This window comes from Neolamprologus brichardi, chromosome 1 (genome assembly GCF_056152115.1).
Source record: "Neolamprologus brichardi isolate AB-2024 chromosome 1, ASM5615211v1, whole genome shotgun sequence".
NCBI classification, from domain to species: Eukaryota; Metazoa; Chordata; class Actinopteri; order Cichliformes; family Cichlidae; genus Neolamprologus; species Neolamprologus brichardi.
Genome location: NC_142104.1, coordinates 27,610,719 through 27,635,824, shown reverse-complemented (window position 1 = coordinate 27,635,824; position 25,106 = coordinate 27,610,719). Strand labels below are relative to the sequence as shown.

Below are 25,106 nucleotides of genomic sequence, written 5' to 3'. Positions count from 1 at the left end.
TGGTGCCAGAGGCAGAGAGACGGTGGAGGCTGGGGTGCACGTGACGGGACTGGGCTGGGCCCCGGTCCACATGGGAAACTCACAATGTCTCGTTTGTTTTAAACGACTGCGCTGTTGGAACTGGTCTCCCTTTTTCCTCTTACTGTCTGTTGTCTGCTGTGAAATGTGGAAATGATTTTTGTCTTTGGCTCATGTCCAGATTCTTTTGGGAAAGATGTATCCCCCTCCTACCCTTTTTTTCTGTGCCCCTATCTCTGTTCCATCTTCATCTTCCAGGCCTTCACCTGATAAGAGTAAATGATTGTGTAAACTCCTTGGGGACTTGTAAGGAGAGAGTGGAAAAAAGAGGGGTTAGATAAAGCAAGCAGTCGGCTCTAGGGAATCTGATTTGAAGGAAAGGAGAGATGAATAGTCTTGATGGAGGGACTTTCTTTACACTCTGTTATTTATTATTAGCCTTTTAGTTTTAATTCTAGGCTATAGTAGCTAGTGTGGAAATCACCTACTGTGTTCCACAGACACACCCTTGCCAGCCAGCCTCCGGTGGCTTTAGGGATGATGATCTATACCCTAGATTGTGGATTATTAAGAAAATAAGCAAAAGGTAGCAAACTGCTGATGGTAAATGTGACATTTTACAGAATAGCAGTAGCAAAGGTAACTAATGAGCCGGTGATCATATAATAGAAGCAACAGACTGATTTTTCTTGTCCTTGCTTGTGTCTGTTGCTCTCCATAGCCGCCCACACAACTTTAAAAGGTTTTCCAGACCTCTTCCCTATCTCTTGTTTTTTTCTTTCACTCACTCACTCACTCACTCACTCACATACACACAGACACGCGCACACACACGCACACTCACAGAGACACGCGCACATACACACACTCACAGAGACACGCACACATACACACACTCACGAACAGTGCACCTGAGAGCCAGACCAATTAAAATGCCAGGAAAATACAATGCATGCTTTATGGAGTGCGTTAGCGTCTGCTCTGCAGGCCCTTTATCACTTATAATCTAAGTGTGTTGTAGATGTCATGTGAGATTACATTGAGTTTGAGCGTTTGTGTATGCCAGACAGCCATTCGCTCACTCACTCAGGATAATGTTCATATTCTGTGATTTTAAGCTCCAGCTTCAACCTTTTTTTTTGGCCTAATCTTACAACCTGTCTTTTTGCTTTGGGTTTAAAAAAAATCACCCTTTTACCTCTGCAGACTATCGCACCGGGCCGTGCTTTGCCTCAGTAAATAACCAGATGTGTCAAGGACAGCTCACGGGCATTGTGTGCACAAAGACTCTGTGCTGCGCCACAGTGGGACGGGCGTGGGGTCACCCCTGTGAGATGTGCCCAGCCCAGCCTCACCCCTGTCGAAGAGGGTTCATACCAAACCACCGCACCGGGGCATGCCAAGGTAAAGTCTATTCCTCTGTGTCTCTGCCTCCCAGTCTGTTTTCCTATCTTTCTTTTTCTCTGTTACTCTCCCTCTACCCTCTGCTTTCTTTGAGTAGTGTGCTGCTGCTGCTGCCATCTTTTCCTTTAACTCCTTCTCCCTCCTTGTCTGCCTTCACCCCCCTCCCTCTGTCACCCCCTGAGCTCTGCCCACCATCCCTTTTCCAGAGGATTAGCTCTAATTGGGTTAAATTGGGGTGGGTGGCAGTGCCTCCCACATGTGTATGGAATGCCCGCAGACGCCCGCTGCGGCGGGACTGTCAGAGTCAGTAACACGGGTCAGTGGCGGTGCCACGTGGGAGAGCTCATTTCTGGTAAGACGGCCCTGTGTCTGCCTGCTCCAGACCCAACAACATCAGAACCTCTGCAGGGGAGGCGGACCTGAGCCAGGACCCAGTGGAACATGGAGTACTCTGAGACAGCATCAGGTCACAGCCTCCTGTAGGTTTCCAGCCTGAGACCTTCGTTTTAGTCTGTCACATTCATTAAATGAATTTCATTTAATCATCAGCATCACTGACAAAGTAACAGATTAGAAAGCTGCACAAACCTGATGGTCCGGGTCACCTCACAAATGGCGTCATCATGGCCCTCCTTTCAAGCAATATCTTTATGTACATTAGTCTTCATGTGCGTGTGATCATAAATGTATCGAACTTGATGCTTTACTGTCAGCCTTTTTTTCTATATTCACTTCATTCCTGTTTTTTTTACCAGTTTGGTTGCAGTTTTTGTTCATTCTGCTGGAGAAATTCCTCTCCCCCTGTTTCTTTTCGTTTGTCATGCTGTTGATCTCAGGAAAGTCAGAGACAGACTGTAAAAACAGACCCATGTACATCCAAGGCTGTTCACATTTGTGCGTTAAACTCAGTCAGCATGTGTATTCACTTCCTGCTCCTCTTCTAAGTTTATTTTACCACAATAACGTCTGTGTCCGTTTGCTGTTTCACCGTTAGAGTATTCATTCTGTGATGTGCATGTACAGATGTGGATGAGTGCCAGGCCATCCCTGGCATCTGTCAAGGCGGAAATTGTATCAACACTGTTGGATCGTTTGAATGTAAATGCCCCGCTGGGCACAAGTTCAACGAGATCTCGCAGAAATGTGAAGGTAAGCAACAGTGAAGCCATGAACTGTCTGGTTTTCGGTGTCAGCTTGAATGACAGAGTAGACTTTCGGATATTTTTTAAATCCGTAAAAGTTGAGACAGTTAAAAGCCACATCCGCCAAGATGTGGTTAACTTCACCTCAGTCGTGGTAGTCTGATTATTACTTTGTAAGGAAAGACCACACATAAGCCACATTTTTGCCCTTCCCTTGAAAAAAGCCTAATTAAAGCAAAGCAGCGCTCTGGTTTCTCTCAGTAACCCCATGTAACACTCAATTTTGATGTTTGAAAGAAATGCTGATGAATTTTGAAAATAATTTTTCCCCTTCTATACAAATGTTAAAGCTAGACTATGTAAGTTGCTGCTCCAGACTAACTCAGTCTGGTATGAACATTAGATTTGGGAGGCTAATATTGTGTTAGTTTTATTGAAATACTCATCTTTAACTTACGTCTCTTCTTTACAGTACTTCTGTTTTATTGCTTTGAATGTTTCACCTTATTAAGATTCATTATTAGCATTAATTATTGCTGTCAGTTGTAATCAACATGGTTGATCTGCACCATGAATCCTAATTAGACTCAGTTTCAGGATTATTTGATAAAAACACGTTTTTCTCCCTCTGCTGTGGGACTCACATTGATTTTAATGCTTTTTCTAGAAAATATTTGCTACTCGTCCACAAATATAGGCCTAAACCGATCCTGTGAAATGTATTGTCTGTTAGACGCGTATATAAAAATTTCAAGGCCTAAGCTCAGAGAAAGGTAATCGGGCACTTCTTTACTTTATGTGTGCTATTTTAATGCCCAAAAACAATTACTGGAAAACATCTGCACTTTGTAAGAAATATTTCAAATGTGTCGAAGTCACAGCGCTATTCCTGCAGACTTTTGTGCTCCGTGGTGTGCGCTTGGTGTTTAATGGTGCTAACAGAAGAGGTACGGAGGTCCCTGGATTTGATATCCTGTGACAATGCCTCATTTCCATTGTTCCTGCCAACGCACGCTCTAGTTTTGGAGAAATTCACGTTTCAAGATAGTTTTCACTTTCCTCTCCTCTCCTCTTTCGCAGATCTGGACGAGTGCTCAAACATTCCAGGTATTTGTGGTGTGGGTGAATGCTCTAATACTGTCGGCAGCTACTTCTGCAAATGTCCTCAGGGCTTTTATACCTCAGTGGATGGATCCAGGTGTATAGGTGAGTCCCCCTGTCCCCTTTCCCACTCCAATGAGCTGCAAGTTTCATTGTGTGTGATTTGCTTTGGTTCATAGTTGCGGTCATTATTAGGCATGACAAAATAGGAGACAAAGCAAAAGATGCTGCTTCATTCTCTTTCCTTTTTCCACTCTATTTTGGTTCTTCTTGGCACTGAAAGCAGAGAAAGGAAACTCTCCAAAGTTCCAGCTGGTAGAATTTAGGTCAATAGTCGCTTGTTGAGTTAAACTCTCTTCAAGCTGTGGCGAGCACGTGATGAGAGAAGTAAAATGAAGTCTTATTTCCAGGTGACTTTCTACACAGCTGGAAAACGCTGTATGTGCGTCTTCGTAAAGAAAACTCCTGTATGCTTCCTAGTTAAGCTCACTTTCGCCCTAAAACCAGAGCAGGAAAAAAATTAGGTCAGAGCAGCCTCTTACACATACACGTGCATACAGCACACACGCACAAACATATGCAACCATGCAGTCACATTACTCCCCCCCCAGGAGAGCGTGTTCCTGAGGAAGGAATGTCTGTGTGTTTCGTTTCCAGAAAACTTTTGCCCGAAACATTTTCGTCTGTTTCTCATGCAGTCACACTTCTCGCCCGACCCCCTTAAGACCTCGCGGTTGCTTGCGAGCAGTTCTGTGCCTGACATCTTGTCGAACTGGAGCAAGCGATCTGTAGTTTAGGCTGTCATTTTCTCCACATGAAATCGGCCCCGGATGGTCTGGGTGTGAAACAAAACATGATATATTTATGTTAATGCGCAACTTGAGTGTGAGTCATGCTGGCACACAGTGCCAAAAACTGCAGGATGAAGGAAGGGTTCATATAAATAGGAAATGAGGACTATTGGAAGTGGCTTCCACCTTCCAAATGATGGAAAATCTGAAGCAAAAACAACAATTTTTTTCTGATTGTACTCTTGCCAATTTGCTCAACACGCAGACAGCACATGCCATATTCCATGCGGCGCGGTTAGTTTAACCGACTTCCTGCTGTGTCGTTTCCCACAGATGCTCGTGGTGGGTATTGCTACGCCAGCCTGCTGAACGGGCGCTGCGCCAACCAAAATTCACAGCTGTTGACCAAAATGCAGTGTTGCTGTGATAGTGGACGCTGCTGGTCTGATGGGTCCATCCCTGAAATGTGCCCCATCCGTGGAACAGGTGCAGTCATTCACATGGCTTAAGTATTGTGATCTTTGTGGCATTGTTATTTAATTATACTCAAAATCAGTGCTCTTAATAAAAATGTAATAAATGTGTAAGAATCTATGGAGATTTACAATGAAAACAACAAAAACAAACTTTACAAAGAATAAAATGCAAGTTAACATACAAACTCACTTGTACACACATATTCGCACACACACTAGACAATTCAGCGCTAACCTCTATCTGTTTTTCAAATATGCTTGTTATAGAAGAGCACCAGAAACTGTGCATTCAGATACCCAGTGCACCGATACCTGATCGTGTCCCAGGGAGCCCTGACATACCCAGCATCTACCCAGTTCCATATCCTGGACCTGACATTCCTCAAATTCCAATCAAGGTCCCTGTCCAACCTGTGCAGCCTGATTATCCTAGACCACCTGTAGAGCCTATACCTATACCTAGGCCAGGTATGTCCCAGCTTTCTGCCCGTGATTGCTTCATGTTTGCATGTTCAACCTGCAATTGATCTTGGGTTGCCATCAACGTCCAACTTTTGATATACAAACAACCGGTACCGTTGAACTAAAAAATTAATGGCAGTGAGTGTCCTTTCTCAAAGAAACCATCCTTACACAACTGCATAGTAGTATTTAGAGTTCTATTAAACATGTCCAAAATCTTTGGCTTTAAAAATTCCAACACAACTGTTTTGCACAACTATTATACTGTGCTAATGTAGTGTTCAGATTTATCTGGCAATGTAAAACTACATGTGCAATATGGCAGAAACAGGTGTGTTGGCTACACTTCCTGTAAATTAAGATGTCGAACAAAACAAAAATAAGATTTTTCGTTATATTACCTCACGTTTTATTGACGAAACGCTCGCGTGATTTTGTTCTATCAGGTCCCGTAATTATCCAAACCCAGAATATCACCAACATGTGCCAGGCCTTTCGTAACCTCTGCCTGAATGGCAGATGTATCCCCACGCCAGGCGTTGGATATCGCTGCGAGTGCAACATGGGCTTCAGGCTGGACAGAAGGGGAGAGTGCATCGGTGAGTTCTGACGAGTTTTCTTAACACGAAACTCAAGGTGCATGCGTTTGGCTGTTAAATTTCATGCTTGCTTTCCAGATGATAACGAATGCGAGAAGAACCCATGCGCGCACGGAGAATGCGTGAACACAGACGGATCTTACATCTGTCAGTGTCCTGCTGGATTCCAGTCGACCTCAACCAGAACCGAGTGCCGAGGTTACACATTTACATACATGCAACATATGCGCACTTTAAGAGTGTGTATGTTTATTGTGCTACCTGTTTCTTTTTTCCCTGCCAGATCTGGACGAGTGTGTGGCCAATGGTCGTATTTGCAACAATGGCCGCTGTGTGAACACTGAAGGCAGCTTCCACTGTGTCTGCAATGCTGGATTTGAAATTTCTCAAGATGGCAAAAACTGTCAAGGTCTGTTAACTTCTCATGTTGGTCACTTACTACTCTATGGAGTAGAGATTCCTTTAGTATTTATGACAAATGGACCATGGATATGTTAGAGGTGGTGGAAGCATGAACCATAATGGGTGAAATCATGCACAATCACTGAAAATAATTATTACTAGAGTAAACCTCTAGTGTTACTAGAGTAAACTAGGGTAAATCATTTAGTTTCTCTTTGTCCACAGACCTGGATGAGTGTCTGATCAGGAACATGTGCCTCAATGGACTGTGCATCAATGAAGATGGGAGCTTCAGATGCATCTGTAAACCTGGGTTCTATCTCGACACCAGCGGACGCATGTGTGTAGGTACGTTTGTCCAAAAGCCCACAAAGTGAAGCATCAGCAGAATGCATTTTGAGTAAGATATTCTCTTGACTGCATTTTCGCCTAGCTTGGAGGATGACTACCTCTCTGGCATGTTAATAGCTCTGTTATATGACTCTTAACACACAGGGCAAAAAAATCCCCCTAAAAAGCCTTGGAAAAATCCCTTTGCTTCCTTGCACGCCAGTTGGACATAGTTGGATAGTTGGGACCCGCCTGTTTTGAGATTTCAGCAGACAGGCCGCCCTAAACTTGTTGAGTGCAAAGAAGAAAAAACGATTTGGCTTTTTCTTGTTACGTGCTTTAATATGCTGTAATAGCCAACAACTATTGTATATGCCAACATCAGAAGCTATATCGAACCTTAGATGGCAACTAGAGTTTCATGGTCTCAGACACAGACGTTTGATTTCAGAGACACTGACCTGGTTAAGTCATTACAGAATAAATAAACAGGAGAGTAGAGTGCGGCTGAAATGTGCTGATGTATGCAGCCATTAATGAAATGTGTAGTCTGAAGGGGCCCTGGGATCTCATTGTCTCTCTCCGCAGTCTGTCTGTCCTCCAAGACACCCAAACAGAACACACACATACACATCATACACATACGTACATAAACACAGACTTCAGCATGCATGCTTTATCACGGTGTATGCTCGTTATCGTAATTATTGTAACACAGTGAGAAAACAAAGAGAACAGAGAACGTTTTCTTAGCTGGAGTCAAAGTTGAAATTTTAGGAGTTGTGGCTGCAATTTTTTAATCAGTTATTTATTTCCATCTGTTTTATCTTCTTACTTCTTAATATTGTGAAGAGAAAGGTATATAGTTTGATATAGATATTGTTTTTTCTTGTCTCTATTTGTAGACATCGATGAATGTGAGACTCCGGGCATGTGCATGAACGGCCACTGTGTCAACACTGAGGGATCCTTCCGCTGTGAGTGTATGGCTGGGATGGCAGTGGGCCTGGATGGACGGGTCTGCGTTGGTGAGTACATGGAACTAGAGTGAATTGCGTGATCAAGACTCAAGAATAATCCCACCTTTTTTTAAAAATAAAGCAAAAACTCGAGTTTGTACAATTCTAATAAGTCAATATTTGGTGTGACCGTCTTTATTCTTCAACACAGCCTGAACTCTCTTATTTAGCTTTCTTGTAATCTCTTTGAGTAATCTCCAGGAATAGTTCTCTGGGCTTCTTGAAGGACATTCAAAGCTCTTCTTTCAAAGTTCTTCTACCTTTTGGACTGTACTCTGTCAAGATGATCCCACACTGTTTCAACAGCGTTGAGGTCCGGGCACTTGGGAGGCCAATCCATGACTGTTGTACCTCTTGACGTTTGTACTTACCGATGAACCAAAAAACCTAAAGTTTCAAATTTGTACTCATCACTCCCAAATACCCGTTGCTACAGATTTTTGGTCCAGTTCTTGTGTAATTTGGCATACCTGTACCCATTCCTCAATAATGACTTCTTGAAAGCCACCTTTTCACTGAAGTTGTTTCTGAGGAAAGTTCATACACTTCCTCAGGTTTCTAAGAACATCTGCACAGCATACCAAGATATGAAAAGTGCTTGGCTATATATGGAAATCACCTTGTTGGTGAAGAATAACAGTTTTATACCCATTAAACTTTACTATCTTTCACATTTTTTGTAGATTGTATATTTGATAGACTGCTAGTAACAAGGTGCATAAAGATACACTTTAAAATTGTCTCTTTGCTAAGTTGTCTGTTATGTGTAGACACAACGCTGGTTCAACCCTTGAGGTGCATTTTTTATTTCGTATGTGCCTTTTCACTCGCTGGGCCCACGTCCTGGAGCTGCGGTTTCGGTTTTTCGAAGGGGGACTGGCGGCGGCTCCCGGGCCTGGCAGATCCCCATGTACTACATAGAGGTGAAGAAGTGAAAGAATCGAAAAGGGGAGGGAGGCTGGGGCACGAAAACCTTGTCGAACTGGGGGATCATATATAGATAAGAATTGGAAGGAGCGTGTTTGGAGGTCCCGCTCCTGAAATTCAGATACTTTATCTCCAAACCAAACAAAAGAAAACAACACATAAACAGGAGTGTAGAGTGAAAAAGAAGCCAATGTTCAAAGAAATCTCTGTAAGACCTCCATTAAGACTGGACAACTACTGCTCAAGAAGACTTGAAAAAAACACAAGAAATCTGGCTCTTTGTAAGAAAAATATGAAAAATGATGGTTGGCTCCAGACTTTGTACTGCACAAGTCCAAGAACAGAAAACATTGTCTGAAACTGTTTAGAGCAGACTGAAAATTTGCTTTTGATTACTTGTACATACCATGATGTCAATATTTGAAAATTTGTTCATATTTAATAGGAACAACCAGCACATTAAGAAGGAAATAAGTAAAAGAACTTAAAGTGCTTTGGCGAAGACTTCAGTACATGTGACCGTTTTAACCAACAAAGGACAAGCCGGCGATGAAAGCGTTTGTTCCACTTTTCGAAGCACCTGAAAGCACAGACTGAACATACTTGTAAGATGGGTTCATCCCACAACTGTCTACAGATGTTTACCAGCAAGCGTACATATTTTTTCCCATTCTGTGCTAAAATTCAGCAAAGATGAACGTGATAAAGCAGAGAGTATTCACGTCATATTAACCTTTACCATCAACCTGTGCTGCTGCAGTTATTGAGCACATGTTGATCAGCACTCAAAGAACTTTCTGTCCCTCCTTCTGCTCCGGTCCCACGGAGGAGCCCTTTGAAAGATTTGTTTTGCATTTTCATAAATGATATCTCTTTGTGTGAGAAATGTCAAAACGCTGTTGTTTGGTCTATGTGAACATTTGTCAGAATGATATCAGTGCAAGAGAATTCCTCAAATCCCTGGCTATTGTGAAAAGAGAACGACCATTTGTTTTGCCAGTGTTGTTGTTTACGGAGCTGCGGCCTCTTTCCTCCCTTTCTCTCGCTCTCTCTCTTTTGCTTGGTCTTCGGTCTCTTTCGAGATCTCTTTCCTCATCTCGGTTTCTCACACACACGCTGTCTGTCTTGTTTTTGTTTCAAACAGACACGCACATGCGCAGTACGTGTTACGGCGGCTACAAGCGAGGGCAGTGTGTTAAGCCTCTCTTTGGGGCTGTGACCAAGTCGGAGTGCTGCTGTGCCAGCACAGAATACGCCTACGGAGAGCCCTGCCAACCGTGCCCACCACAAAGCTCTGGTACGGCTATTCAAATTGCCCCAACCTTTACACATATAGAACCACCTCCTGCTGCTTGACAGATGCAAACGCAGACAGACACAGTTTGCGCATAATTCAAAACACACCATGTGAGGATGACCAAACGAAACACTGCATCTCCTCCGCATGCCAGCTTAGATTTCACAAAAATATGAAGTTAAGTTGTTTGACGGTGATTCCCGCAGTTTGGAAACACTGACAGCCACCAAACACACACACACAAACCCGTGTCCACAACCACACACACACACACACACACATAATCCAGTCACTTCTCATTAGTTGTGCCAATTAAGGTTTCGGTATCAAAAGATGCCAGAGCTGCACCACAGTAAGAGCCTGTTTTGTACACATCTAGGCTAAATGAGAAAGCGTGTAAATGGATAATGACATGGTATTAAATGGCTTTTGGCAAATGTGATATTACTTCTGTTGCTGTTGTTGCTGCTTTTTTCAAGCAAACTGTGGTGTGTGTGTTTGTAGCCGAGTTCCTGGCTCTGTGCCCCACTGGCATCGGAACGACCGGTGATGGACGAGGTAATGTAATACATAAGCTCAAACCTGACAACCTTGAAACCAAGTTGTTGGTTTTTGTTCCTGCAGATATGTTCAGCGGTTTATTGTTTTTGCAGATATTAATGAGTGTGCCCTCGACCCTGACATCTGTCAGAACGGAGTATGTGAGAACATGCTGAGGACGTATAAATGCACCTGCAATGAAGGTTTTGAAGTAGACCTGACAGGGAAAAGCTGCGTTGGTGGGTGGACTGTTCTGTAATATCCTTGTTTACAGCCTCGATCTCAAAAGCCAGTGTCGTCACGCGTCCCTGTCTGTGATTTCAGATATCGATGAGTGTCTGATGAACCGGCTGCTCTGCGAAAATGGTCAGTGCCGGAACACGCCGGGGAGTTTCTCCTGCCAGTGTTCGACGGGATTTCGCTTTGATCCCGAGACAGACGTCTGCGAGGGTCAGAGACCCCTTCATTCCCTTGTGCGGCGCAGTGTAGCTGCATCTGCCGTGTCTCAGATTTGTTGTCTCATTTTTGTGTCCCACAGATGTCAATGAGTGTGAGTCTAGCCCTTGTATAAATGGGGATTGTGTGAACAGCCAAGGGTCCTTTGTGTGCTTGTGTTCAGCGGGTAGCTCCCTGGACAGCACCGGGCTGGAGTGCATAGGTAAGTATTATACCAATACATTACCAATAGATTTTATGGCCAAGTTTTTTTGTGTGTTTTAAAAAGGTACACTGTAGTATGGATTGATTCAGTCCTACCAATTATAATTAGATCATTATAGATGAAAAATGAAAATTTGCTTCACTTTTGCTGAACCTTAACCCAATGCATCGCCCCCTAAATTAGTGCTACGCCACCGCTTGCAAGCCAATCAGCACATTCCTTTTTTTCCAACGATCAAAGGAGATTAATTGAATGTAAACGATATTATGCACTGTATCATACTGTATGTAAAGCCAAATCCAAGTTACTTCATGTAAACTGATTGTCTAGTAACTCTGAGGTCTGTTTGATCAACCAGAGACTATTAAGAGCACTTGCTGGCTGAAGATGATCAATGATCGGTGTGAGGTCAACATCAACGGGGCCACACTGAAATCCCACTGCTGTGCCACACTGGGAGAAGCCTGGAACAGCCCCTGTGCCAAATGTGAAAAAGGTGGACAATCGCTGATTTTTTTAGATATGAGTTTATGTTATATAGTTTTTATTTTAACCGATGACTTCATTGATTTGGAACGTGTTATGTGCCCTTCTTTGTTTAGATCCAATCTGCAGTAGAGGCTTTGCTAGAGTCAAAGGAAACGTCTGTGAGGGTAAGTGCTGCTTTGATGCTGGGTTCTGGAAAATCAGACGTCCACTCTTGTTCCTGTAATGTTCAGATTGATGATGCTTTTTTTCTCTGCTTACCTTCAGACGTGGATGAGTGTCAGGTATTTCCTGGAGTGTGCATCAATGGCAAATGCGTCAACACACCGGGCTCCTTTTTCTGCCAGTGTCCTCCAGGAATGACTGTTGACATGAGTGGCAGGATGTGCATCGGTAGTAGCTGTCCTTTATACTTGTGCAATCTATAGCGCGTCGTAGTCTTATATCAAATACATGTTAAATGTGTGTTTGTGACATCCAGACCTGCGCACGGAGCAGTGCTACCTCACTCATGAGGATGAGCGCTGTGGGACTCCTATCCCGGGGCGGCACCGTGTAGATGCCTGCTGCTGCTCAGTGGGTGTGGCCTGGGGCCCTGAATGCGATGAATGCCCGGAAAAAGGCACTCCGGAATTTAACCAGCTCTGTCCTCGGGGCCGAGGCTTCTCGCACAGGGGTGACTTCATTAACGGCAGGCCCTTCCTTAAAGGTGTGGCACTGTTCACAAAGAGCAAAGACTGCTATTGGTTGTTGCATCAACTACCTGTCACCTGTGTCTTTAATCTCTCTGTTCTGCACCTCAGATATAAACGAATGCAGGATGATAAGCACGCTGTGCTCCAATGGGAGGTGCAGAAACACTATTGGTAGCTTTCGTTGTCGCTGTGATAACGGCTATGCGCTGGACTCTGATGAGAGGAATTGTACTGGTGAGTAGAACTGAAGCCGATTGGTCATATCATTTGGTTAAGGCATGAAAGCAAATATTTTTTGCTTCTTAATTTATTACTATTGTAGTTTATACAGGGTGGGCCTTGTGACATTACCAATAAGTCTGATGTGTCACTTGGCCCTCTTCCTATTTAAAAAACAAAAGTTGTATCCAAGATGGCCGACTTCTAAATGGCCACCATGGTCACCACCCATTTTGAGGAGTTTGCCCCCTCACATATACTAATGTGCCACAAACAGGACTTTAATATCACCAACCATTCCCATGTTATTACGGTGTATCCATATAAATGGCCCACCCTGTAGTTTAGGTCCATTAAAGCAGCTTATTTATGTGATATTCAACCTCTGATTCAACCTCTATATTTAAACAGCGAGCATCTGTAGGTCATTTGCTTATTTAAGTGTTCTGCTTTCTTCTGATTGGCTGCCCCTCAGCTGGCTTCCACAAGCAATACCCATTACTTAAGAGCAACATCTCCTCCTCATTGTAAAATAAACTCTTAGATAGTTTCTTAATGGATTACTTGATGGGCTCTGGTCACACACTGATCAGCTTGTTTCAGTATTTCTCACATATATGAAAGAATGATCTACTGAACATTTTTGACAGCTAATCTGTAATGAAAATAATCTTTAGCTACAATTAAAATTCTATTTTTGACTGGAGTATGTCAGCTGCTCCATTATGTCTCTGCAAGTCTAACCATCCTTCATCAGTTCCACTTTCTCTGAATCCCTCTGCCAGCACTAATTACAACAAAGTGCTGCAAAGACATTGCCTCCATTCATCTCATTCAGTCTAATGGGAGTCTGGCTAGCTTTGGGGACTTGTTGGAGCCGGTCCTTGCAGTCTGGTTAGCTACATTGCAACACTGATAAAAATGTGCACACATCACTTTAGGTTTAAATGCCTTTAAGTTCTATTTCGTTATTCTGAAATAATTTATAGGCCCAGACTGAGTAAATGATATCTGGGACCCTTTAACCCCATATGAGAGAAATCCCAGCCCAAATGGTTTGAGTTAAGTGTTTCGAAATGTGGATTCAACTCAAAAGGGATCAGACCTTTAGCTTACTTATATTACGATAAATAAATACATTAAATATGCTCTCTTTACTCGTGAATGTTAGTGCAGTTTTATGGATAATATCTAACTTGCTGCATTGTTCTGTTCCTTTCTTATAGACATCGATGAGTGCCGCATCTCACCGGACCTGTGCGGACCGGGCACCTGCATGAACACGCCTGGAGATTTTGAGTGCGAGTGCTTTGAAGGATACGAGAGTGGCTTCATGATGATGAAAAACTGCATGGGTGAGCACTGAATCCCCACACAGCAGTACCTGAGGATTCAGACTATGCAAACCCCCTCATCTTCATATGATCCGGTTCAGTAACATGCAGAGACGACATGCTTTCATATGAAATCATTTCATCTGTCAGGACAAAGCTGAGCAATTTGATGTCTTTAACAGCTCTCTCATATACCCTGTTAAAGGGACAATGTCTGAGTGCAGCACAGCCAGGTTGAAAAGTATAGTGACGGCCTGCCAACTCCTTCACGTTCCCCCCATGGGTCATAATCTCTGGATGAGGTGCCTAGGCTTGTATGCCAGACCAGGACCTCACTGTTGAAGAAGATGATGTAATCTAAATGAAATGAAAGTTTAGTTCACTTAATTTCTGTCCCCGCGGGGTGTTGAAAGCATCTAGTCTGGGCACAACTGCTTGACAAAGCTGGTCCATAAAATCGTAAAAATAATAGCTCTTTATTACATGCTATACTTGACCTGCACGCGAAGGACCCGCACACAATCAGCTGCCCAACCAAAATGAATTTTATTTGAAGCTTCAAGTTCTAATACTCTAGTGAAAAAATGGTCTATTTCTGTTCTGGTCAGCCTTTTGATGCCGTTTGATTAAATATCTTGGAAAAGTCATACAAACAAAATGGCGAGACTCAATAATTTTGTCGGTGAAGAGCCGTAATTAGCCAGAAATTGGCAAAGCAGAATTTACTGCTGTGGCAAAAAAGCAGCTGGAAGTGGAAATAATGTGGGCAGAACTACAATCATAAACTGGTGGCACTGAATGGGTTTGAAGGCTGACTGAAATAACGTAATCATGTCGTTATATTGACAGAGATATAACAAGTACTTTGTGACTGCCAGTCCCACAGTCTTTGTTAAAATGGAAACAGAACTTCTGAAGTTGTCAGTCCGGTGGGTTTCTATGGTGAAGCAAACATGTGCACAGACTAGTGTTGCCTCGATTGCCGATGGCTAGCGCTGAATGGCTGTACTTGCATCATTGTGTCTACTGTGTGTTCTGCCATCCCCAGACATCGATGAGTGTGAGAGAAACCCGTTGTTGTGTCGAGGAGGTGAGTGCATAAACACAGAGGGCAGCTTCCAGTGCGTGTGTCCGGAGGGACACGAGATCGCCCCCGATGGATCGGCCTGTTTAGGTGAGTGTTGAGAGAGAAGAGTCTCTTCCTCTTTCCTGTTTTTCTCCCTTCATTGATCACTGCACATTAGGCCCTTTCTACTGTATTTTCTTTGGATTCTTGGATTGACTTGGATCATGCTGTGTGTGGGCTCATTAGAGAGCGTTTGTGTCCTTAGATAGACGGGCAGACGTGAACTCTGGGCCAATGTGCTCTCCTATATGCTGACATTCTTGCAGTCGTTGAGAAATGAACTAATATGATGTTTTTTTGTCTTTACAGACATCAATGAATGTGAGTTGAGCGACAGGCTGTGCAAGCATGGTCAGTGCGTGAATATGATCGGCCGGTACCAGTGTTCCTGCGACACAGGATACAAATCTACTGAGAACAGACTGGAGTGCGTCGGTATGTTCTGACTGTCACGTGACTGTGTTTTAAAGAATAGATTTTATTACGATTTTTGCCAACAGGATGTGTGTTTTGTCTGCCGCTTAGACATTGACGAGTGTACCATTGAGAACGGTGGCTGTGAGACTTTCTGCACCAACTCAGAGGGGAGCTATGAATGTAGCTGCCAATCTGGGTACGCCCTGATGCCCGATCTAAGGAGCTGTACTGGTGAGTAGCTGCGTTACCCGTCTGTCGTTGTCTTACAGTTGGCATTTTTTGTACACTGCATGCAAAATGTAAAGAAAATACCCTTAATTTTTGTGTTTACATCAAAAAGCCTGCATGTACAATACAAAGACATGGCTGGGACTTGGCTGGCACATGTTTAAAGAAAGCTCACACTGAGCCGGGTTATGGTGCCAGAATTTCTTTTGCTTCAAAGAAGCTCTTTTTGGAGAATGAGTGCAGGTTTCAGGCGCTGCTTATTGACTCACTCTTGTGATGCTTATTCCTTTAATTAACAGAGATGGATTTACAGACAGAGATCCAGGCAATAGAGGGGTTAATTGGAGAGAACTGTTCAGTTTCTTGCAGAAGTGCTGTCCTGAATTGAACTTGTTTATTTATGAGAGACAAAGTAAATTCAGTCCTGACTTCCTCTTTGAAGCTGATGTGTGCTTTTCCCTCATTGTTTGCATACCTAGCTTTAAAATATGTTTTTTTTTCTTTCCCTCTTGTCCCTCTCTTTTCTATTCCTATTTCCTTTCTGCTTTCTCCAATCTGCAGATATCGATGAGTGTGAAGAAAGCCCAGACATCTGTGACGGGGGCCAGTGTACAAACACACCAGGGACTTATCAGTGTCTGTGCTTTGATGGCTTCATGTCATCCGAGGATATGAAGACCTGCCTGGGTAACGGACGTTCTTTTTATAGCCCAAATAAAACACTGCAATTGTAGCTCTGCGCTTATTAGATCCAGGGGATTCTCGCATTTACTGAAACTACATAATGAGCATCTTCAGGGTTATCCAAGATATGAGTCATGAGAATAAGTCTTAAATGACTCAGACCAATGAGTCTGTGCATGAGAGAACGGGGCAAGTGCTGTTGTTGATTTATAAAATATTGAACATTGTGTTAGCCGGAGGAATGTGTGACATTTAGACGTCTGGTACCACTGAGTGAGAAAACAAAGAACCGACTTCTAAATGGATCGGCACAAGCTGACTGTTATTGCTGTATTTATTTAAAGTAAATGTTTTAAAGCCTCAGTGTAGCTCATGATGTCATTTTTTGTGCTTTCCTAACACCCATGTTATAGCTTATTTAAAACCATATTTTTGTCTGGCTGAACATACAAAAGCGAATTCATCTCGATTAACTGCCATAAACCTTTCCTTTATTGTATTCATTTTAAGCAAGTTCTTGATTTTAATTTTTTTAAATGGCATCGCTCTGTTCTTACCTCACCTCATAGATGTGGATGAATGCGAGTTAAACCCGAACATCTGTCTGAGCGGGAACTGCGAGAACACCAAGGGATCCTTCATTTGTCACTGCGACCTGGGCTACTCTGTACGCAAGGGAACCACGGGCTGCACAGGTGAGTGAAACAAGCACGCACAAGCATACAAAAACCCACCAAACCAAAATGCTCTAACTGTGGGGGAAATGAACAGAAGTGAAAGAACGGTGAGTCAGTCGGAGCCAGCTACTAATTAATCAGTGTGGAAAGAGTGTGAGTGTGTGTGTTTGTGTGTGTGTGTGTGTGTGTGAGAGAGAGAGAGAGACGTTGTTAAACAGCAGCAGTGAAAACAAGTTGAAGAGAGGTCAGAAATGAGAAGACCCAAGGAGAATGCCTGTCTAACCCGAAGCAGCTCTAACATTACTCATCACCATTCGAAAGCTGCTGTCTGAGTTGATAAGAAACACGCTCACACACACACACACACACTCACGTGTGCAGACAAACATGCAGCATCGTTAACAGCAGCAGGAGCAGTGAGGTCACCGTCTTCCATCTAATGCATGCATCATTTTGCACCTTTGTTTATTCTTTTGTTGCTCTTTCATTAGGGTCAGTTAAACATTACGTGATGGTTGGAAGAGTTCGGCAGCGCGTAATCACCTGTAACGTCTCCAGAACACATAAATACAATGTCGGTCCGTCCGCTAGAGTCTTTTGCTAGTTTGGACTCGCCTCTCGTCTAGAAAAAATTAAGTCTTGATTTATGAGGCTACTTAAAAAGTGTGCGGTCGAAGGCTAGTTGTGACTTTGGCCGGTGATTTCTTTTAATCTAACACACTCAGCAGCAGCAGCAGCAGCAGTGCATTTTCTTCAGACGCAAATAAACAGGTTTTTCTGAGCTGTTACACCTCCACCTTCTCCACACGCACACTTGCAAACACATAACTCCTGCTCATTCTAATCCCATTTAAATGTTCATACAGTATTTTCCTTGTTTTCCCCGAGGTTGTAGCAAAAGCAGCCGGTTCTGATTCACAGCTTTGGAATTTCAGCCCCAGACCAGGGAATCGAGATGCTAATTCCTCTCGGACAGGCATGATGTCTTCTTATACACAAGAAACAAAACCTGCTACTCTTTCTTTGGAAAAAGGTCTCCACCAAATAAAAAAATTTGGACAATGAAATTCACAAAAAATTGGTTGCTATTGTTCAACTGCCTCATGCGACCTTGTTGGCATGCAGGGACTAAACCTTCTTGCGCGTGTGTGTGTGTGTCTGTGTGTGCGAGTGTTAATGAGTGAGTGGTGCTCTAAAGCCCAGATATGATCCAGCTGTTTATGTGGCTCCCACAAGAATTATTTCTGTTTTTATTCCACAACATTGAGAACTCAGGGGCAGGGTGTGAGTATCTTGAGCGTACGCTCAAGCACTTTTGCGTCTCTACATGTGTATTGGAAAGTTGGGGCCTGGGTGGAGATGTATTGGTAGAGTTTACAAGCATGGAAGCATCTTAAAGGGGTGATCATTATCAGAATTTATGGTCTGTTGTCTTTATCGTCTCTCAGCTAAATGACAAAACAATGAAACAATTCTTGCTTTAACAATGTGTTGAAGCAAGACCATGCAACGTTGACAATAACAAGTTACACTATCTGTCATTTGAAAGTGAGAACTTAGATTCCAAAGAATCAGTGTGAACCCTTGGTCAGTTTTTACTACTGCAGCCGAAAGGTCAGATTGGCTATATTTGAATTCCCAATCTAATCGCGTTATTAACCATGTATGGTATGACCAGCAGCTTTTGCTGGCTAATGCTTATGGTCATTAAACATGGGCTGCATGCTAGCAAAATGGATGCAGCCACAATTTCAGTTTGTGCTTTTTTCAGTTTGAGTGATAAAGGTTAGATTGGTACTTAGTGCTTTTCTTATCTAACTGAACACTCAAAATGCTTTTTACTACAAGCCTCATTCACTCAGTCACACAATATTCAATTCAATTTTATTTATACAGCGCCAAATCAGAACAACAGTCGCCTCAAGGAGCTTTATATTGTAAGGTAGACCCTACAATAATACATACAGAGAAAAACCCAACGATCATACGGCCTCCTATGAACAAGCACTTTGGTGACAGTGGGAAGGAAAAACTCCCTTTTAACAGGAAGGAAGCTCTGGGAGAACCAGGCTCAGGGAGGGGCGGGGCCATCTAATTCAACCAGTTGGGTTGAGAGAAGGAAGACAGGAAAAAAGATGCTGTGGAAGAGAGCCAGAGATTAATAACACATATTCATACAAACACTATTTTCTATATAATCACCTTCTCTTAACATTCACGCACACTCATGCTCATGGATGAGGCAAATCGAGATTCAGTAACTTGCTCAAGGAAACTTCAGCACACAGCCTGGAGTAGGCGCAACTAGTCTTCCAGTTGGTACCTCCTGAACCACAGCCACCCCAGGAGCTCAGAGATTCTATGGTTTATGGTTCAAATAGATTTAGAAATAGGGTATAAAATAAATAAGGTGTATCAACTTGAAAAGATGAGAGTATCTGTCACTATCTTGGTGAGCAGTAATAACAAAAACAAAAATAAAAGGAAGTTATTGAGAAGTTATTAGGAGTTTCTTTCCACAGGTAATCCTACATTTTAGGAAAATAATCTTTTATTCATTTTTTAAGTCAAAATCAGTGACTGAGTCCGTAATCTCAAGTCTTTAAAGAGGTCAAGCTGGAACATTGTTTTCCCTTTAGGACTGGAAATGTTTCTTTTTTCCCCTCAACCACAGGTATCACCGTCTCCTTCAGATAGAGTGCAGGTTTAAGGCACTTCCACATTGGCTTCATTTTCCAACCTGGAAACTATTTCCATGTTTTGTACTATGACGAAAACTCTGGTTTCGCTTTATGTTTTGGCTTCTTCTGCTCCTGTGCCAGTGTTGATGTGGAGGTTTTTACCCTTCAGCTGTAAAAGGCTCATGGGGAGTTGTCGCCGCCCTGCTGGGCGGCTGGCCAACATGAACACCCAAGTTTGTGAATGTGGTACCTTGAGAACGAATGTTACCGCTGGGGTTTCTTTAGATTTATGTGCTTTTGAATGTATAAATGATGGGTTTGGGGTCTAAAAAAGGGAAAATAAGAATAGAGCTGCATTATTTTTAATGACCAGCAGGGGCAGACTCTCCTGGTTGCAAAAAAGCTTCTGATTGCATAGATATCTATGAGAAAAAACACCCCTCCGATCATGTGCTCTTTGACTTGGGTAAACACTTTCCCAAAGACTTCATGGGCTCTGTCTTTTGTACTGTGTATGTCTGACGCAGCTTCAAACAGCCGATGATGGATGGCACTTTTGTCACTGGTACTTCTGTTTTGGCATCATTATTCCACGCTGGCTTTAGTTTAGTTTTAGTTTTTCACGACTCTTATTTTTTAACATGATAATATTTGTCTTTGTAATGATTCCCTTATACTCTTGCTTTGATTATTTGACTAGTAGATCATGGTGATTAAAACAGTAAAAAGGCTTCAAAAACATGTTAGTGGTGGTACATAAAGTACAGGCAGATCCTTCAAATGCAGTATTAAGTATTAAGAGAATGCGGCACGTTAATATGGCAAATACATAAATGGTAAATGCTTGACAGTGGTCAAAACATGTTGGAATAAAACGAGACAAGAGGACACTCAGATAAACTGGCAGTCAGGCATGCAAACACACTAACAGCCAGCTAAGCAGTCATGTATAGGCAAATGTGTAATTCTCAACTTTTGGTGTCCATTTTTTTCATCTGTCAAACACTGTCCTAGTTCAGCGGTCCCCAACCCCTGGGCCTCGGACTGGTACCGGTCCGTGAGTCGTTTGGTACCGGGCTGCGAGAGTTGAGGCTCAGGCGTGAAATTTTTTCCTGGGTCTTTTCCCGTGTGTTATGAATAAATCTTCTTTTTTTCGGTACCGGTACTAGTTTTATTTTGTTGTATTTATCCGCGACACCTTAAAGGCCGGTCCGTGAAAATAATGTCGGGCATAAACCGGTCCGTGGCGCAAAAAAGGTTGGGGACCGCTGTCCTAGTTAATTCAGCCCTCTTTTTTGACCAATGACACGCTTCTCACATGCAGCAATCTTTGTTTGCATTGTGTGTGTGTGTGTTTGTGTTCTTTCTTTCATCAAAGGCTTGGAGGAGCTGATCATTAGTTTTGCCTGTAATCCAGGGAGATTCGTTCGCCGCAAGCCCTCATATTAACCTTGTAATCAAATGTAATGAAAATATGCCATACCCTGTCCTTAGGAAGACTGTAAACCAGCAGCGCTAATCTCTAATTGACTGCGTCTTGAATTACTACCCTCACAAAGACAGACACACGCAGAGAGGAGTGTGTCTCATTCCCTGATAGGTCGTAAAATCTTGAGTACTCAGCATGGTTTCCCTTGAAGTACATGAAGGGAACGTGAACTAACCAACTTGCACGCTCTTGCTATTAAAGCTCCACCTCTAGCTCAGGCCTCAGTCTTTGAGTGAGGCTACAGCCACACTCAAAGAGATCCTTATTGGTTCCACCCCACAGGATTTAATCAACTTTATGGGCAGGGCAGATTTTAATAATATTCACTAATTGCTCCCATTAATTTTTATTGCTCATTTATTAGAATCTTGAGTGGCAAACAGTAGGTCTGTACATTCAGAGAATAGATTTAAGTACCCCGAATATTTCATTGGTGGGGAGATATTATTGTCATGGTTTTGCTGTGAAGGAATGTTTATTTGTAGAGTTGGCACGTCACACTTTTACCACATCACATTTAAAGGAATTATGTTTTGGAAAGATTAAATTTCCACACTTGACATCTGGGGCGGTGAGAAACCCAAACATGAACATTAAAGGGGGGGCGGGGGTCGTAATGTGCTGTTCCAGAAGCTTCACATTAGAGGTGCAAAGTCTGTGGGTAAAAGGAGGTATCTTTGCCTAAAATAACCTGCGAGGACTAGTTCAGACGGTGCAGACAGAACAAGGCCTCAGCGTTAGGCCTTCGTTCCACCTCTTAGCCGTTTTACAGCTCTCGGGACACACTTGAATGACGAAAATCCAGAGACTTGCTGCGCTCATTAAACCTTTGTAGCAAGGCCATTAGTATCAGAGATCATGAGAATGCCTCGTTGCCTTGTGCTCTGAAATACAGAGACAGTGAGCCAGAAAGACTTAGCCCTCTCTTCTCCTGCTGCTATCTTTATACAAATCAAACCAAGCATCAACTCACTCTACAGCGCCAAGAACCCCACTGGAATGAGAAAGCAGACCTTAATCATTGGACCATCAGACCTGCGTCTATTTTTCTTTATGTTGTTTCTCGTTCTCTCTTTGTCAGATATCAATGAGTGTGAAATCGGAGCCCATAATTGCGATAGACATGCAACCTGTACCAACACGGCCGGCAGTTTCAAGTGTAGTTGTGCTCCGGGGTGGATTGGCAGTGGTCTCAAATGTACAGGTAAGGCTGATGGCCTGGAATGCGCAAGTAAATGGTAAAAATACACGAACCATCTGAAATGAATGAGCTTGTGTATGAGATGGGCAATTGCGAAAAGCAAACCTGTGCTTTTGGCTATCGTCTTTACTTTGATATTGATTTAACACTGCAAGGCTTATCCTCAATATTTGGATGAATTCGTTTACGTTTGCAGGAATGTAATCGTTTGTTGTGTTTCAGACCTGGACGAATGCTCAAACGGGACACATATGTGCAGCAACAATGCTGACTGTCTCAACACCATGGGCTCTTATCGATGCGTGTGCAAGGATGGATTCTCTGGAGATGGATTCTCTTGCTCAGGTCACACATACAAAATCAGTTTCTTAATCCACACTTCAGCCCTTTAAAAGATCCACGAATGTGTTTTGTGCTTACTGACTCTGTGTGGGTGTGTGACTGCAGATAGCGATGAGTGCGCAGAGAACGGCAACCTGTGTGAAAACGGCCACTGTCTGAATCTGCCAGGAGGCTTCCGCTGTGAATGTGACATGGGCTTCATCACCACTTCTGACGGCAAGGCCTGTGAGGGTAAGGCAATACAACACAGACTATCATAGTTCCCAGGATTTGAATGGGTGCCCGCATCCTAAATTATGTTGACAGCTTCAAAAAACAAAACCCAAAAATCGCCCGGTGCTATTTGTTTGTTTTGTTTTCCTGTTTATGGAAATAGCAGATCTAAACAGATGCTGCCTACTAATTATATGGATGTTTGGACATCAAAGAGCACAATATGCTGAGCATTAATGTGATTTAGGCTGTGAGAACATTTTGAAGGACTGACAATAGCAGTGGAACTCGCCTTGATTTTCTGTTCACATTTGCTTGATAATTTAGTGTTTCAACATCACGCTTCTGAAACTTGAAGCACACATCACAGCATGCGAGCTTGTAACTACGAGATGTTTATCCGACTCAGGAGTGAATGTCAGTTGTGCAACTGCTACAATTTGGTTAAAGGTTGTATCTAAGCTTTGTGATGGAGAAAAAAATGAACTGGGTGGAAGAAATTCTTTGAAAAAACCGGTCCAAACATTATTTCCTGCTTACAGTGTAATTCCTCGTAGCATAAAAAGGCTACATATTAGAGTTGTAATGAAAGGCTGCTCTAAAAACAGTCTTATTCTTAAAATTAGTGCTTGAGTGTTGCTTACACAACATACAGCTGTGGACAGAATTTTACTCATCGTAGGCATAAATTGTAATTTTGAGCTTTTGACGATTTTGTTGAACGGTTCTTTTGCCAGGGTGGAATGATTGTACAGCGTACACCTTTAAACACCCAAGCAAGAATTCGGTGCACAATTTTCAATTTACTTTTTTGTTTTTCTAATACACACAGGACCAAACTTATACATACAGACCCAAGACCTTATACATAGACCCCCACTAATATCTTGTTAAATGTCTCTTAGCAAGTTGCAACTTGACCAGATGCTTGTCAAAAATTGGAAGAGTTCATTTTAATTGGTTGGCACATTCTTGACTTTTAAGTGTAGTCCATATATTTCCAATAAAGAGGAGGTCGGGGCTTTGGGAAAGACATTCCAGAAGCCTAATGTCAGCCTGCTTTAGTCATTCCAAAACCAGTTTGGATTTATGTTCAAGATCATTGTTGTGTTGAAAGATACCATTGTGTCCAACTTTCAACGGTCTAGCTGTTGTAGTCCAGCTTCTTCATTATTCCACCACTTTGTGCAGCATACCAGTACCATTGCTGGCAAAACATCTCCGGAGTATGAGCATTACGCTACCACCACCATGCTTAACAGCTGTTTTCTTAGGTTTGAAAGCCTTTACTCTTCCAAACATACCTCTTACCATTACGGCCAAAAAGCTTAAAGATTTTTCTCCAGAAGGCAGTGACACTGGTGTTTCAACAGTTTCCAGTTCATGACACACTTGAGCCGGGGAAGTTCCCAGGTTGTTCTTGAAATACTAACCAATTTACAAGTTACAGAAGTGGTGACAAATCAGAATAACTTGCATACAGTTGTTTGAACTGATAATCTTAGAGTCTGCACTTGTTTAGAAATGGCTTCAAGAGACCTTCGCAACTTGTGTAAATCTGCAGTTCTCCCTTTTACATCTTCACTGAATTGCTTGCACTTTCCCATTTTTCTCAGTTTTAAATGAGCAGTGTCAAACAAATGCTTTTTATGCTGGCAACTACCGGAAACTACCGGTTGTATAAATTACAATCACTAAACAGAAGATAATATGCCAATTTAAAAGACATGGTAGAACCTTCAGCACCACTCATTAAAAGATATGAGTGAGTGTATGTATATTTTTTTTAAAACACCTCTGCGGATTAGAGTAAATCCCAAAACAATTTAAACCAGTGAAACCAGTTATTGTTTTTTAAAGACATTAAAGATGTGTGCTATACAGTCATTTCATACTGGAAGAACAACAGTTCCATGAAATCATTAAAAGTCCAAAATTACGATGACACTCATGCCAATGATGAATATAAGTCAGCTTCTGACCACAACTGTATAAATTCTGGATTCCTACCTTCATAATATACTGACATATGATTCAGATTTGCCATATGTGGGAATCTCAACTGCAGGCTCTTTTTTAGGATGTTTTGATTGGGATGTATTCTATTTACTCAAATTCTGAATAAAATATTAACTTCTTTTTAAG

General features: G+C 42.5%; 1 protein-coding gene across 1 annotated transcript in view; it reads left to right on the top strand.

The window, feature by feature from the left end:
- fbn1 (fibrillin 1) overlaps positions 1-25,106 on the top strand; it is a 62,101-nt gene that overhangs the window by 14,238 nt on the left and 22,757 nt on the right. Inside the window, exons 7-35 of the mRNA XM_006793915.3 lie at positions 1,225-1,422; positions 2,446-2,571; positions 3,645-3,770; positions 4,790-4,942; positions 5,200-5,400; positions 5,841-5,993; positions 6,072-6,191; positions 6,277-6,402; positions 6,621-6,743; positions 7,631-7,753; positions 9,816-9,968; positions 10,473-10,526; positions 10,622-10,747; positions 10,833-10,958; positions 11,047-11,166; positions 11,528-11,665; positions 11,772-11,822; positions 11,923-12,048; positions 12,137-12,364; positions 12,459-12,584; positions 13,796-13,924; positions 14,952-15,077; positions 15,339-15,464; positions 15,555-15,677; positions 16,236-16,361; positions 16,928-17,053; positions 22,287-22,409; positions 22,629-22,751; positions 22,854-22,979. Of these exons, the coding sequence (XP_006793978.2) occupies positions 1,225-1,422; positions 2,446-2,571; positions 3,645-3,770; positions 4,790-4,942; positions 5,200-5,400; positions 5,841-5,993; positions 6,072-6,191; positions 6,277-6,402; positions 6,621-6,743; positions 7,631-7,753; positions 9,816-9,968; positions 10,473-10,526; positions 10,622-10,747; positions 10,833-10,958; positions 11,047-11,166; positions 11,528-11,665; positions 11,772-11,822; positions 11,923-12,048; positions 12,137-12,364; positions 12,459-12,584; positions 13,796-13,924; positions 14,952-15,077; positions 15,339-15,464; positions 15,555-15,677; positions 16,236-16,361; positions 16,928-17,053; positions 22,287-22,409; positions 22,629-22,751; positions 22,854-22,979 (3,825 nt within the window). The remainder of the gene's footprint in view (positions 1-1,224; positions 1,423-2,445; positions 2,572-3,644; positions 3,771-4,789; positions 4,943-5,199; positions 5,401-5,840; positions 5,994-6,071; positions 6,192-6,276; positions 6,403-6,620; positions 6,744-7,630; positions 7,754-9,815; positions 9,969-10,472; positions 10,527-10,621; positions 10,748-10,832; positions 10,959-11,046; positions 11,167-11,527; positions 11,666-11,771; positions 11,823-11,922; positions 12,049-12,136; positions 12,365-12,458; positions 12,585-13,795; positions 13,925-14,951; positions 15,078-15,338; positions 15,465-15,554; positions 15,678-16,235; positions 16,362-16,927; positions 17,054-22,286; positions 22,410-22,628; positions 22,752-22,853; positions 22,980-25,106) is intronic.